The sequence below is a fragment of the Panthera uncia genome (genome assembly GCF_023721935.1).
Source record: "Panthera uncia isolate 11264 chromosome B2 unlocalized genomic scaffold, Puncia_PCG_1.0 HiC_scaffold_24, whole genome shotgun sequence".
NCBI classification, from domain to species: Eukaryota; Metazoa; Chordata; class Mammalia; order Carnivora; family Felidae; genus Panthera; species Panthera uncia.
In genome coordinates, this window is record NW_026057580.1 from 93,898,263 (window position 1) to 93,912,301 (window position 14,039).

The 14,039-nt window shown below is 45.1% G+C and overlaps 1 protein-coding gene across 1 annotated transcript in view; it reads left to right on the forward strand.

Moving 5' to 3' along the window:
* HECA (hdc homolog, cell cycle regulator) overlaps positions 1-14,039 on the forward strand; it is a 55,796-nt gene that overhangs the window by 27,001 nt on the left and 14,756 nt on the right. The window contains exon 3 of the mRNA XM_049654665.1: positions 9,608-10,648. Coding sequence (XP_049510622.1) covers positions 9,608-10,648 — 1,041 coding nt within the window. The remainder of the gene's footprint in view (positions 1-9,607; positions 10,649-14,039) is intronic.

Here is a 14,039-nt window from a genome sequence, read left to right on the forward strand (position 1 = left end):
AGCCATTTGTCTTTTTAGCTGAGGCCACTGGGAATTGTAGGGGAGGACAACTTTTCCCTTCTTCCCTTCCGGATTCTTTGGCTGACCTAATAATTAAATTGACATAAGACGGATTAACAGGAGAAAAAACAAATTTAATTATGTATTTATGAGAGCCACACGAAGACATGAGAGGCTTTCTGACAGGCAATTGAAGTTTATATGCCACTATGAATTAAAAGAGAGTAGATATAGGAGTCAGGGACTTCAGAGGGGAGGAAGACAATTTACAGGAAGATGGGAAGAGCAGATGTTTGGTAAACAAGTGTTTGCCCTGCAGAGAGATCTTTGTTCTGTGTGTGTGTGGGGGGGGGGGGGGGAGGGGTGGTAGTCATCTTTGGTAATACCTCTCCTCCTGGTACTGGCTCCCTGTCTAAATTTTTAAGGGGGGGGGGGAGGTAAAAAGCTCTTCTTGAGTCTGTTTTGCCTTGATTATCTTAAGCTCTGGGGTGGCCTGCCTTGAACCACATCAGAATCTAGAGGTAAGGGGAAAGGGCCAATTCCACTGTGGCCTTTGGTCTCCAGGCACCATTTTGGGCCCACCAAGGGAGAAGAGATAGGCCATCATTTTGGGGATGCCATGCTGTAACTTAGGTGGTAAATGGGTATCACATATAAAAAAATTTAGGAGTTTTGATTATGGCCACATTTTGAATATTTGTGCTGGCAAAGGAGAGCACATTGACCAAGATAATCAAGTTCTGTGGTGTTTCAGAAGAGCAAGGAAAATTCTTAAAATTGGAATAAAGTACTGAAGGATGACAGGAGGTCTTTTCTGGGGTCTTTAGAAATGGGATTGTTTAAAAGCAATCTTCTGAGTGGGAGAAGATATATGCAAATGATATATCTAATAAAGGGTTAATATCCAAAATATATAAAGAACTTACACAAGTTAACACCAAAAAACCAAACAATCCGATTAAAAAATGCACAGAGGACCTGAATAGACATTTTTTTCCAAAGAAGACCTACAGATTGCCAACAGACACATGAAAAGATGCTCAACATCACCAATCATCATGGAGATGCAAACCAAAACCGCAATAAAATGAGAATATCACTGCATGCTTGTCAGAATGGCTAGAATCAGGAAAGCAAGAAATACACGTGTTGGCAAGGATGTGGAAAACTGTTGGTGCGAATGTAAATTGGTACAACCACTGTGCAAAACAGTATGGAGGTTCCTCAGAAAATTAAAAATAGAAATACCATATGGTTCATTATTTCCACTATTGGGTATTTACCAAAGGAAATGAAAACACTAGTTGAAAAAGATAACCTGCACCCCTATGTTCATTGAAGCATTATTTAATAAAGAGCCAACTTGTGAAAGCAACCGAAGTGTCCATAGAGGAATGGATAAAGAAGATGTGGCATATGCAATATGCATGCATATATACATACAGTGGAATAGTAGTCATAAGAAAAGGTAAGATCTTCCCATTTGCAACAACGTGGATGGACCTATAGGGTATTATGCTAAGTAAAATATGTCCGAGAAAGATAAATGCCATATGATTTCACTTATATGTGGAATCTAAAAAACGAATGACTAAATGAATCTAAAGACCAAATAGACTTAAATACCCAGAATAGACTGGCTGCCAGAAGGGAGGTGGGTGAAGGAATGGGTATAATTGGTGAAGGGGATTAAGAGGTACAAACTTCCAGTTATAAATAAGTCATGGAAATGGAAAGTATAGCATAGTCAATAATATTGTAATAACTTTGTATGGTGACAGGTGGTTACTATACTTACCATGGTGGTGAGCATTGAGAGTTGTATACAATTGTGGAATCCCTGTGTTTTGCACTTGAAACATAAAAACATTGCACGTAAATTACACCTCAATAATAAAAGAAATGGGATAGTTTAACACTTGGGCAGTCTCTCTGCAGTTACATACAGATACGCTCCTGCATGTACATACATACTTAACCTGGAGTTGTGTTCCCATTTTATGATCCTGTGATTTGGTTCCAAGAGCTCGTGAACCTGTCTTTTCCTCCAGGGTGAGTGCAGGCAGTACATGTAATGCTGTGTACTTCTCTGTGGTCCAGCTCCCTCTGTGATCCAAGCAAAAGAAAGGCAGCCTGCTCATTTATTTCCTAGTGCAGTGTGATCCCATTATGTGCAAATTAAATTATGCAAATTCCAACTAATGACAAATAATATTAATAAAAGATTCACATGATGTGCAAAATTTCAGTGGATCCACTCCCCCAAATTATGTACCAAGCTATGTCATTTTCAAGCTGGCAGTTCAACTGAATTATACAAATGCTTTGGGGTGCCTGGGTGGGTCAGTTAAACTTCCCACTCTTGGTTTTTGGCTCAGGTCGTGATCTCACAGTTTTAGAGTTCAAGCTCCACATTGGGCTCTGCGCTGTCAGATTGGAATTCTCTCTCTTTGTCTTTGCCCCTCTTGCATGTGTGCTCTCTCTCTCTCAAAATAAATGAACTTAAAAATAGTTGCTGTTATAAAAAAATAAAAAAAATGCTTTGATACCCAGTGGCATCACCTTTTCTTACAAACAGAAATACCTACTAACCCTTGGCAATATTATGTAAACTTTTTTTGTTTCTTTTTTTAATGTGGACTCTTTGTTTATAGAACTGTTTTCGGGTACCTGGCTGGCTCAGTTGGTAGAGCATGTGCCTCTTGGTCTCAGGATTGTGAGTTTAAGCCCCACATTGGGCATGGAGCCTACTTAAATAAACTTCTTGAAGGATTTTAATGATATTTATTATTTTAATGATATTTATATATACTTATATATTTCATGATATATAATGATATTATATTACATTTTAAAGTGATTATCATACTTCAAGTCTATCTTTGAAAATATCCAGGTGTGCTAATATTGTGCTGAAAAACACCCTGAAAATTGGTAACTTTTGAACAGAAATGTGATAAAACATAGTATGATAGGCCATGTCAATTTATGAGATACAGCTGAGAAATCATTAGAGATAATGCTGATATTAAAAAGCAACAGTAAAGAAAAATAGAACACAATGACTACAGATTTATGTGTTCTGAGGATGCATTCCCCACAACCTTTCCCTTAGTTATGGGAGTTCTTCAGGGACACATCCCATGAATCAAATGTAGCCATGCTTTATGAATCCCTGATACAAGTAAGTATCAGACAAGATACTTACTTGTCTGACTGGGAGTAGAACACCTTTAAAGGGTTAGAAGAAGGAAATTTTGCATCTGTTTCTTCAAGACTTGCCAGTAAACATTTAGTGAATTATTTTATGCGTGCCACCCTGCTTTGTTGTGGGGAAGAAGTGCATTTCTTGCCCTTATTTATGTGAAGGAGAAAGGAGGATGGTCTCTTTCTGGTTGTAGCTTTGCGCTAAGTGCTTTCAAAGTCCTTTGGTTTTTACGTCACATAATGTAAAGTGATAGGGCTTCTAATAATTTCTTAAATTTAAATGTTGGTTAATAAGTACTGGGCACCATGTGAACTGCTTTAATAACTCACTTAATCCTCATGGCACCCCTTTGAGATAGGTACTGTTATTTGTGCCATTCTACAGGGAAGAAGGCAGGAGCCCAGGGAGGTGATGTGATTTGCCAAAGATCTTAAAACTATTAAATTGCAGAGCTGAGAAGTCAGATCCAGGCTGGCTGTCTCCAGAGTCGCTGTCCTCATTGACCAATCTCTGTGGCCTCTCAGGAAGCTGGAGATGAGGATCCTCGCTTCAGAAACTTCATACGCTGAGGGGAATTAGCTCCAAAAACAAGGGGATGTGTTCCCCTGAAGAGGAATTATTGTATGGAAAAGATACGTGTAGTAAAATAGTGGTTCAGAAACCCTGCGGTTTGTATTTGGTAACTGCATACTGAAAGAGGGTAGAATAGATTATGGGAAGTTTGTAGAAGTGAGGGTGAGGGCCAGGCTGTACCTTGAAATTGGAGTCCCGGGATGAGTCTGGGAGGCCTGTTAAGAACAGTGAGCCCCAAGGGTTCACCCCTCACCCCTTCCCCGTCCTTCAGCTCTTCTGTCACCACAGAGTACTAAATCTGGTTGGGCCGTGCTTTCCTTCACCAAGACGTTTATTAAACAGTATGATTTTCATAGTAGCGGGCTTACACGGATGCATGTGACCAAGTCCCTACCTTAGATTTTGCCTGGAGAGCCTTGTGTGACTTCAGAAGACCCTCCTCACTAACCCGCTGCCCTGCTGAACCCCCCACCTGTTTGTGATGCTTGCAACTATTTTAAGAGGGATGAAACATTTAATTTTACAGTTGAAAAGCTGACAATGGCAATGTCTGTCTGGTTTATGGGGCTCCAGTTAGTGTGGATGGGTGTGTCGAGGGGTTTGGGTTTGTTGGGCAGCCAGCGTAGATGACTACCGTCAGATCCTTCTCTTTTAATAGGTGTGGGAGCACAGAGACCTGCCTCGGGTGGGGGGTGGGAGACGGGATACCAGATGGAAGGCTGGGAAGAGTGACAGACTTTACCCAAGTGATGTCACCTAGCTAGTTCATTGTCGAGACTTGAAACTACTTGAGATTTTTGCCCAGAATGAGGTGATCCCTGATTATTTTCACTTGGGCAGGGAGAAATTGCAGCTGAGTCCTAAGTATCTGATGATGAAGCGGTAAAAACGCACTGGAGGGTTTATATACATCGTGTAAAAGCAATGTTGACTGCATGAAGGAACAGTGCCCCGTATTCCTTGTCCATCAGACTGTCTCAGCTTTAGACTGATGTCCTGAGGAATGTACGTGGCTTGGGCCCTCACTGAACGGGGGGTGGGGTCCCTTCTTCCCTCTCTCCCATTAAAGATTCAGTTGTATCAGATCAGTCTGTAGTATATTTATACCTTCACCTTTGTGGAACTCCTTTTTTTAAAAAAATTTTAACGTTTATTTATTATTGATAGAGCATGAGCAGGGGAGGGGCAGAGAGAGAGAGGGTGACACAGAATCCGAAGCAGGCTCCAGGCTCAGAGATATCAGCACAGAGCCCGATGTGGGGCTCAAATCCACAAACTGTGAGATCATGACCTGAGCGAAAGTCGGATACTCCACCAACTGAGCCACCCAGGTGCCCCAGGAACTCCCAATTCTTAAGAGCTAGGAATTTTGTAAATTTAGAGACCACTTTCAGGAAGCAATCCAGTGCATGTCTATAACACTGTCATTTGTTATGGGTGCGATTTGAACACTGTGCTATTTGTTAGAGTTCTGAAATCTTTCCCTGTCTGTTTTAGTTACCTGTAAAACTCTGGAGATTGAAAAAGAGACATGGCCTCATTTCATTTCCTTACGTTCTGAACCCCTTTTGTGGGTCCAAAACATTAGGTAAGAAAAGTAGGCAATATATTGGAGCAGTTTGCGTTGAGTTGTGGAGCCAGAGGCACAGGTATCCAGTGACGGTGGAGGTAGCAGGAAGAGTTGTGGCAGAACTGCGGAGAGAGCCTCCACATATGTTTTAGCGTGAATGAGGGCAAGCATCTTTGTTCTCTCTTTACAGAGGAGGAAGCAGGAAACTGCCGCACGTCAGACAGCTAGTCACCCAACCCCCTCGCGCATCGTTCCCAGCTGCCTTTCCAGTGTGGACAGTGGGAGGGAGAGGGCAAGTCTGAACCAAGCCTAGAAGGAAATCGTGTCTGCACACAGACGCCAGCCCTCCGTGGCTTCATCGGAAGGCTGCGTGAGATGTGAGAAGCCTGTCCCAAGTCCTCGCGCAGGACCCGAGTCTCACCCTGGTACTCACCCTGGTCCCTGGAGCCTTGCCGTGGGGCTGGCGGTGTGTAATGTTTGGTCTCAAGCCCTTGTCTTTGTTTTGGAGGCCCAGCCACAAAGGGCCAGCCACATCGGAGTGGCTGAGATGTAAACGAGTGCGCCGGCAGGTTGGAGCGGGGGTCTCTTCGTGGCAGAGCCGCGGAGGGGAGATTGTGGGCGAGCACGGCTGCGGTCGGGGTGGGGCAGTGATGGGCAAGAGGGGAGTTGTCCGGCCTCCTCTGATCCACACACACCTTTCTGCCAGAGCGCTCCGCGCGAGTTGCTGCTTCTCCCAGCTCCAAAGACCCGGTTCGTAGGCAGGGCTCAAAATTGCTTCCGTGATGTATTTGCGGCTTTTCGACAAATATGTAAATAGGACTTTTCTCCTCTTAATCTACCTTCTTTAATGTGGAAATACTTTAAAGAGAAATATCAAGCCAGTCTTGGCATTTAAGATTTAAAACTTTGGATGTTGTGAATGCCAAGGTATAGTTAGGCCATTCTTTGATTTCTTTCGTCCTGGGTTAATATCACTTTGGCTACTGCTATTACATTTCAGAGGCATTCTCTCCAAAGCTGTTTCTCTGAAGGATAGATAAAAGCAACTGAACTTTGTTTAATTGACTAATTAACATTTTAAAGGACACTAAAGGTCACAGCCCAGGGGACTGCAGTTAATTTTGCCCAGTTTACAGACCATTTTTCTACTTCATCTCAGTGTGCTTCAGTACTAGGCCTTTCTCTCTGTGTAGGATTTCGGCTTGCTCTCTTCCTTCTCTGCTTGTCGGGTTGGGTTTCTTTTGCCAGTGTCATTTTAATGCAGCTTCATTAGCACAGGATGTGTGCAAGGCCTAGGCCTAGTGATGCCAGGAACACAGAGGGAAGAGGCATCCTGTCTGAAGTTATCACCTGGTGGGACCACAGTGGGGACTCAAGTAAGGTTCAGACCAGACTGTGGTCGGGAGGGGGTGGTTCTGGTGAAATCAGTGTCTAGAGGTGGGCCTTGAAGGATGGGAGGAAAGGGAGAAGGTTTTCTATGTGCCAGGCCCTGCTCTAAGTGCCACTCGTGTGTTGGTATATTTTGTCCTTACAACAACCATATAAAGTACATTCAGTTGTTACCTGCATTCCGTACAGGAAATTTTTTTTTTTAATTTTTTTTAATGTTTATTTATTTTTGAGAGAGACAGAGACAGAATGCAAGTGGGTTAGGGGCAGAGAGAGGGAGACACAGAATCCGAAGCAGGCTCCAGGCTCTGAGCCGTCAGCACAGAGCCCAATGTGGGGCTCGAACCCACAGAGCTGTGAGATCATGACCTGAGCCAAAGTCAGGCGCTCAACCGACTGAGCCACCCAGGCGCCCCTGTACAGGAAATTAAGACAGAAGTGACTTGTCCGGGAGCACGCAGCTCAGCAGTGGTACTGCTGGGATTCTAGCTCGGGCAGCCTGGTTGAGAGTCCATGCTGTGAATTGCTACACTAGGCCGGTAGGATTTGGACAAATGAAGATTAAGGATTGTGGGCTCCTAGGTGGTAGATGGGGGAACCACAGTGATCAAAGGAATGGAGGTAGACAAGTTGGGTAGGGCCTTTGACCGACGCCCGGAGTTCCACGCCGAAGGGGAAGATTGTAATACACGAGTGCCATAGGCTGTATGGGTGCCATCACCTATGCTGGTGGAGTGCTGTATTTGTGATCCAGTGGGCGGGGGTGAGGTCGGGAAGGGCTTTGAGTGACGCAGTTGCAGAGCTCATTGCCTCTCCTACTGTTAAAGCTATCCTGAATTTTTGGCATTCGTTCCCTGAGTAGATATACATGTTTAGGTCCCTACTCTTACTGGCCTCTTCCCATTCTTTTCCCTTTCTTCTACAGTTGTACTTCTGGGAAGAGTTTTCTGGAAGGTCATCTGTACTACTATTTTACCTCACCATCTACTCTTCACCATCCACCTCTGATCTGTCCCCTGTCATCCCACTGGAACTGTTCTTGCTAAGATGTCACTGACTGGCTTACTGACCATTCTGGTGAGGACTTTTCAGTCTTTAAGTTACCCAGTAGTTTCCAACGAGGGGCAGTTTTTTTTCCCCTCTGCCCACCCAGGGGATAGCTGGCAGTGTCTGGAGACATTTTGGGACATCACAGTTGAGGAGGGTGGTGTTCCTGGCACCTAGCAGAAATGCTGCTAAATGTCTTACAGTGCACAGGACACTGCCCACAACAAAGAAGTACCCAGTCCAAAATGTCAGTAGTGCAGAGGTTGAGAAACAGTGATCTCTGGGGGATTTCCTAGTCCTCTGTTCTTGTAACTTTCCAGCTGCCATGATAGAATTCTCTCCTGACTTGTCTTTCAGTGAATCCTCAGTTCATTCCTTACTAGGCTCTGTGGAGGACTCTTCTCCTGCCTTTTAATGTTGCCTCTCAGGATTCATTTCCTCTCCTCACATTCCTCTTGGGCTAACTCCTCAGTCCAGGGATTTAACCTCCACCTCTGGGTGTGTAGCTGCACATCTGTATTCGGGCCCCAGGTCACTTGAGCTCTGGGCTTGTCTTTCTCCACCTCGGTGGCACACAGGCTTCCAACTCAGCAGATCCAGAATCAGGCCAGCCCCAAGTTGTCTTTGTCCAAACCTGCCCCTCTTGTGCTCTCTGTCCATCAGAGTTTGCTCATCCCAGCAGCAGGTGCCATCTTACTGTGCTGCTGCTGTAGGTCAGGCTCTCACTCATGTCCCACACTGCCACCAGGGACTCATGTCCCACACTGCCACCAGGGTAAGCTTTCTAGAACAGAACTCTGACTGACCGTTCTCAGCTACAAAAAGATAAAGTCTAAACTAAGCTTGGCATGCAGAACCTTCCTGATCAAGCCCAGCGGTTCCCGACTAGGAGTATTACTGCTTTCCAAAAGGGCCTTTTGAAAATATTAAGGGTGTTGAAGTAACCAGAATCCAGTGGAATTCGTCACTGTAAATCCTATTTACTTGTTAAGAAATAGAGCCTACTCTGTGTCACCAAGTTTTCCCTCCTTTTGGGGGGACCTGATTGGCCTTTTGGATGCCCATGGGGTATGTGGTTAAATAGGGCAGAAATATCTCGGTGTTCCTGCTTTCTGTCCTGATAGCTTGAGGAGAGTTCCGGTTTTCTCCTTCACGACCTGGCGGTGTAATTCTGTGTAGACCAACAATTAGTTTGACCAGACATTCTCCCCTTAGGTATCAGACCATTCTAGGAGAGAATTGGGGAGAGGTAATTCTGTTTTCTAGCTTTTCTGTGATATTCAGGATAACCTAAAGTTTGTGAAAAAGGGTTTTGCGGGCCCTTTTGGAGCTATCACCTGAACTAGTTGGCTAAGTGGCTTCATCATATGATTTCCTAGTTCATTAGAGTGATTCCTTTTTTAAAAGAATCTTGGAACTGCCTGTCATTACACTCACATCTTAGGAAAACCTCGTACTACACTATACTGTTGTAAGTATTGACATATGGCTAAATTGCACTGTGAAGGATTTGGACTTTCTGAAACTTACTGGTGTGTTTTTCAGCAGATAACAAACATCTGAAAATAAATTCCCTCGGCCCAGCAAAACACCAGAAGAGAGTAGTACATGTTGTCTAATCCTGTCTGGTGTTATTCCAGCGGAGGAAATCTTGACACCAGAAAATTGCACTGTTGGCATGAATGGGCTAAGGTGGGGATGGTAGCTTTGCTCTCTGACCAGGTGCCAGCTGGGATTCCAGCTCCTGCGTGCTGAACCTCTCTCTCTCTCTCTCTCTCCTCTCTCTCTCTCTCTCTCTCTCTGTCTCTGTTTCTTCCCAGAAGCCCCTTGTGCCACGCCCCTGATCTGCAGCTTTGGCAGGCCGGTGGACCTGGACAAGGACGACTACCAGAAGGTGGTGTGCAACAACGAGCACTGCCCCTCCAGCACCTGGATGCACCTGCAGTGTTTCTACGAGTGGGAGAGCAGCATCCTCGTCCAGTTCAACTGCATCGGCCGGGCCCGCAGCTGGAACGAGAAGCAGTGCCGCCAAAACATGTGGACAAAGAAGGGCTACGACCTGGCCTTCCGCTTCTGCTCCTGCCGCTGCGGGCAGGGCCACTTAAAGAAGGACACAGACTGGTACCAGGTGAAGCGGATGCAGGATGAGAAAAAGAAGAAGTCCGGGTCGGAGAAGAACACAGGGAGGCCCCCCGGCGAAGCAGGGGAGGAAGCAAAAAAGTGCAGGCCACCGAACAAGCCCCAGAAAGGCCTGAGCCACGACCTCCCGCGGCGGCACTCCATGGACCGGCAGAACTCCCAGGAGAAGGCAGTCGGCGCCGCAGCCTACGGGGCCCGCTCTCCCTGCGGCTCCCCTGGCCAGTCCCCGCCCACCGGCTACTCCATCCTCTCCCCTGCCCACTTCAGCGGCCCCCGCTCCTCCAGGTACCTCGGGGAATTCTTGAAGAATGCCATCCATCTGGAGCCTCACAAGAAGGCCATGGCCGGGGGCCACGTGTTCCGAAACACCCACTTCGAGTATAGTCCGGCTGGGTTATCCGTGCACAGGGGGGGCCACTTCGACGCGCCCGTGCAGTTCCTGCGGCGGCTGGACTTGTCCGAACTGCTCACTCACATCCCCCGGCATAAGTTGAACACTTTCCACGTGCGGATGGAAGACGATGCCCAGATGGGCCAGGGCGAGGATCTGCGCAAGTTCATTCTCGCGGCCCTCAGCGCCAGCCACAGGAATGTCGTCAACTGTGCTCTGTGCCACCGGGCGCTCCCGGTGTTCGAACAGTTCCCGCTGGTGGACGGAACTCTGTTCTTGAGCCCGTCGAGACACGATGAGATCGAATATGATGTTCCGTGTCATCTTCAAGGTACAGGTGTTCATTCACCTTGCCTGCTTTCGGTTTGTTACAAGCTGAAAAGCTAACACGATGGGATGGCCCTGTTCTGGCTTAATTTTAACTGTTGCTGCTTTTCGTCTTAGGTGCTAGGATGCTTGAGTATTTCAGCTTTGCCCATTGAGGTGGTGGCAGTGGGGCTGGTTTTCTTTCTTTAATCCGACATCACCGTACCTACCAAGTGTTGTTGTCCCCGGGGGGTAACTTTGTGTTTGGTTCTGCTGTGAACGGAGGATTCCTGGTGTATAGTTTTCCGTAACTGGGAGGGAATTGAGAGTAGGAATTGCATAATTATGTCACTTGATGTAAGACAGTTGCCTTTCAAACCTTTGTTAATGTGCCCAGCACGTTGTGTATTCGGTTTGATCCTTGTAAACATGATGGAGTAAGGGAAAGTGGGGGTCAGAGAGGACCAACGCGTTTTTAGATTAGTTGAAACAATCTTGAAGTTTATGGAAGGTGAGTCTTTCTTGATAGCAGCAAAAGGAAAGTGGAGGGTTATTGAAAGCTGAGACATAACCCTGGTGGTGGAGTGGGGGGAACTTAGTGCTGTGGATGACTGTTCAAGGATGTAGGGATAGTTCAGCTATCACTTAAATGATGGGGGTTGGTCAGTATCAGGGAGAAACCTGTCCATTCATGTAAAATTATTGAATTTTTTAAAAACGTTTTTATTTATTTATTTTGAGAGAGAGTGCATGCACATAGATGTGTGAGGTGGGGAAGAGCAAAGAGAGGGGGAGAGAGAGAGAGAGAGAGGGAGAGAGAGAGAGACAGGGACAGAGGGAGTAAATCCCAAGTAGGCTCCACACCGGCAGCATGGAGCCCAACGTGGGGCTTGATCTGTGGGGCTTCACAGCTGTGAAGCTGTGAGATCATGACCTGAACCAAAATCAAGATCAGCCGCTTACCCCATTGAGCCACCCAGGTGCCCTAAATTACTGAATTTCTATAAAAGTGAGATACATGATGTGTAACACATTTGTAACTTTAAAAGCGTGCTAAAAAATGGGGCGCCTGTGACAGTGCAGAGCCTGCTTGGGATTCTCTCCCTCTCCCCCCCACTCTCTCTGCCCTTCCTGTGCATGCTCTTTCTCTCAAAATAAATAAACAAACTTAACAAACAAAAATAAATTTCAAAACAAGTGTGCTAACAAAGCCTGTAGTAGAAACGATGTAGCCTCACCGCCTTCTTCCCATCGATGCCTGCTGTTTCGGTGCCCAGAGACGAGCACGTTTCAACCGTAACTGATTCTCAGGTTTTTCCCATCATCATTTAAAAACTGCTATCTTCATGTCCAATTTTGGATACTGTCTGTTGGCTTACTTTTGAGGTGGATGACTCTGCTTTCTTAAATCTTCCACTTTCTATCAGGATAATCTATTACAGTTCTTGGTTAAATCCTTAATGTTTTTACTGTTAAGATTATGTAAATATTTAGTGTTGAGTAAGTAGTGTAGGTGCATTTCCTGTGTAGAGTACAGTATATTCTAAGACATCTTTTGTTTTTCTTCAAGTTAATAGTTGCTTCACAGTTTCATTGGCTTCATCTTTTTGGAAACAATGGCTGGTTGTTCTCACTTTCCAGCAGCTCTCACAAAGCTTTCAGAAACATTTGCACATACCTATCATACATTTTATAAATTTCCTTTTGCAGAAATCTCCTTCACGGAGCCTTTCGTCTCCCTGCTCCTGTCTGTCCTGGTGCACTCATTACTGGCTGTACTACATAGCTGCCCTTCCAGGAATTCTTTATTTGCTTTTCTCTTCTTTTTTTTTTTTTTTTTTAAAATCTTCTGTTTTCCTAGATCCCGTGTTTTCTTTTTTCTTGGTTTATTCCCCCGGTTTGTTAAGAAACATCCCCAGGAGCTTTCTGAGAAAGGAAGCGTGGGAATAGGTATTTTCTGACTTTGAAAGTCTGATAAGATCTTGATTCTATCTTCATACTTGATTGCTGTCTGACTGGGCATAAGTCTTCCAAGTTATAAATATTCCCCCTTTAGGATTTTGAAGGCATTTCTTCACTGTCTCCTGTCTTCCAGTGTCACTGTTGAGAAGTCAAATAGTAGTCTTATTCCTGTCCCTTTGTTCTCCCCTTCTATCCCCTGAAGGTTTTAAGATTTCCTCTTTATCCCTAGTGTTCTGAAGTTTCACCGTCACTTGTTCCCCCCACCCCCCCACCCCCCCAGTTCGTTGTGAAACATTTGAATGTGTAAACTTACAGTCTTTAGTTTGGGGGAATTTTCTTCTAATTTATTTCTCTGAAGATTTTTTCTTTCATTTAAGGGGAAAAAAAAAAAAAAAAAAAAAAAACCCGTGCAACTGTTAGTCAGATATTGGACCTCTTAAAATTGATCCCTTTTTTTTGTTCTATTATATACACATTGAGCCTATTGTTTATCTCTTTATCTTGCCTTCTGGAAGATTTCTTGAACTTTATATTCCAGTATTTTTACTGAGTTTAAGATTTCTGTTATGTAAATATGAATTATAATTTCCAAGAGCTCTTTTTAATAGCATCTTGTTCTTGTTTCATGGATGCAGTTTCTTGTTCTAACTTTCTCATCCGAGGAAGAGGAAATGAAGTTGCAGGGGGAGCCCCGCCCCCTTCCTTTTCCAGAGCTTCACCTCATCCCGAATGTCTTTTAACCTTTGTTAAAGGCAAATTACTCCCCCACTGAGTGTTTTAAAACAGTGATGATTTCTGATTTGTCACCGTTCTGTGGGGGGGTTGGTTAGGATGGCCCCTGACACGGGTCTGACAGTTGGCAGACTGGCTGGCCTGGGGAGCCTCAGCCGGACTGAATGGCTCTACCCTCCTCCTTGTTCTGTGTAGTCTTCTGTCTTCCGGTAGGGCTGGGCTGGGCTCTTTCCTGCATTCAGTGGGGGTGAGTGTGGGGGCTGCAGTCTCTCTCCAGAGGCATAAGCGTGGAACTGAGTCTCATCACTTCCGTCACGTTGTATTCTTCAAAATAAGTCGTAAGGCTAGCCCAGGTTTGGGGGTGATTTGGTGGAAAAAGTTGCACAGAATGGCTACTTGTCTATCCCACACTGTTTTCCTCTCAGCACCTCATCCCAGTCCTCCCTGTGCATGCTGGCTGCTTCCAGAGCTAAACCATTTAAAATGCCTTCATCCAGCTTCTGAGCTCTTATTTTGGTTCTGGTTTGCAGGTATCTCATAGTTTCCTGGAAAATGGAGTTTGTGTTTTGTTTCTCATTCTTTATACTGGTCGGGGATAATTTTAGAGGGAAGTAGGTGGAAACTACTTTCACTTCGTTTTAAGACTGGAAATACTCTTTCTGAAGATGAATGAGAGTACAGGTGTTCGGTGTACATGAGAGGAGTGTTCTTCTATTTGTGAT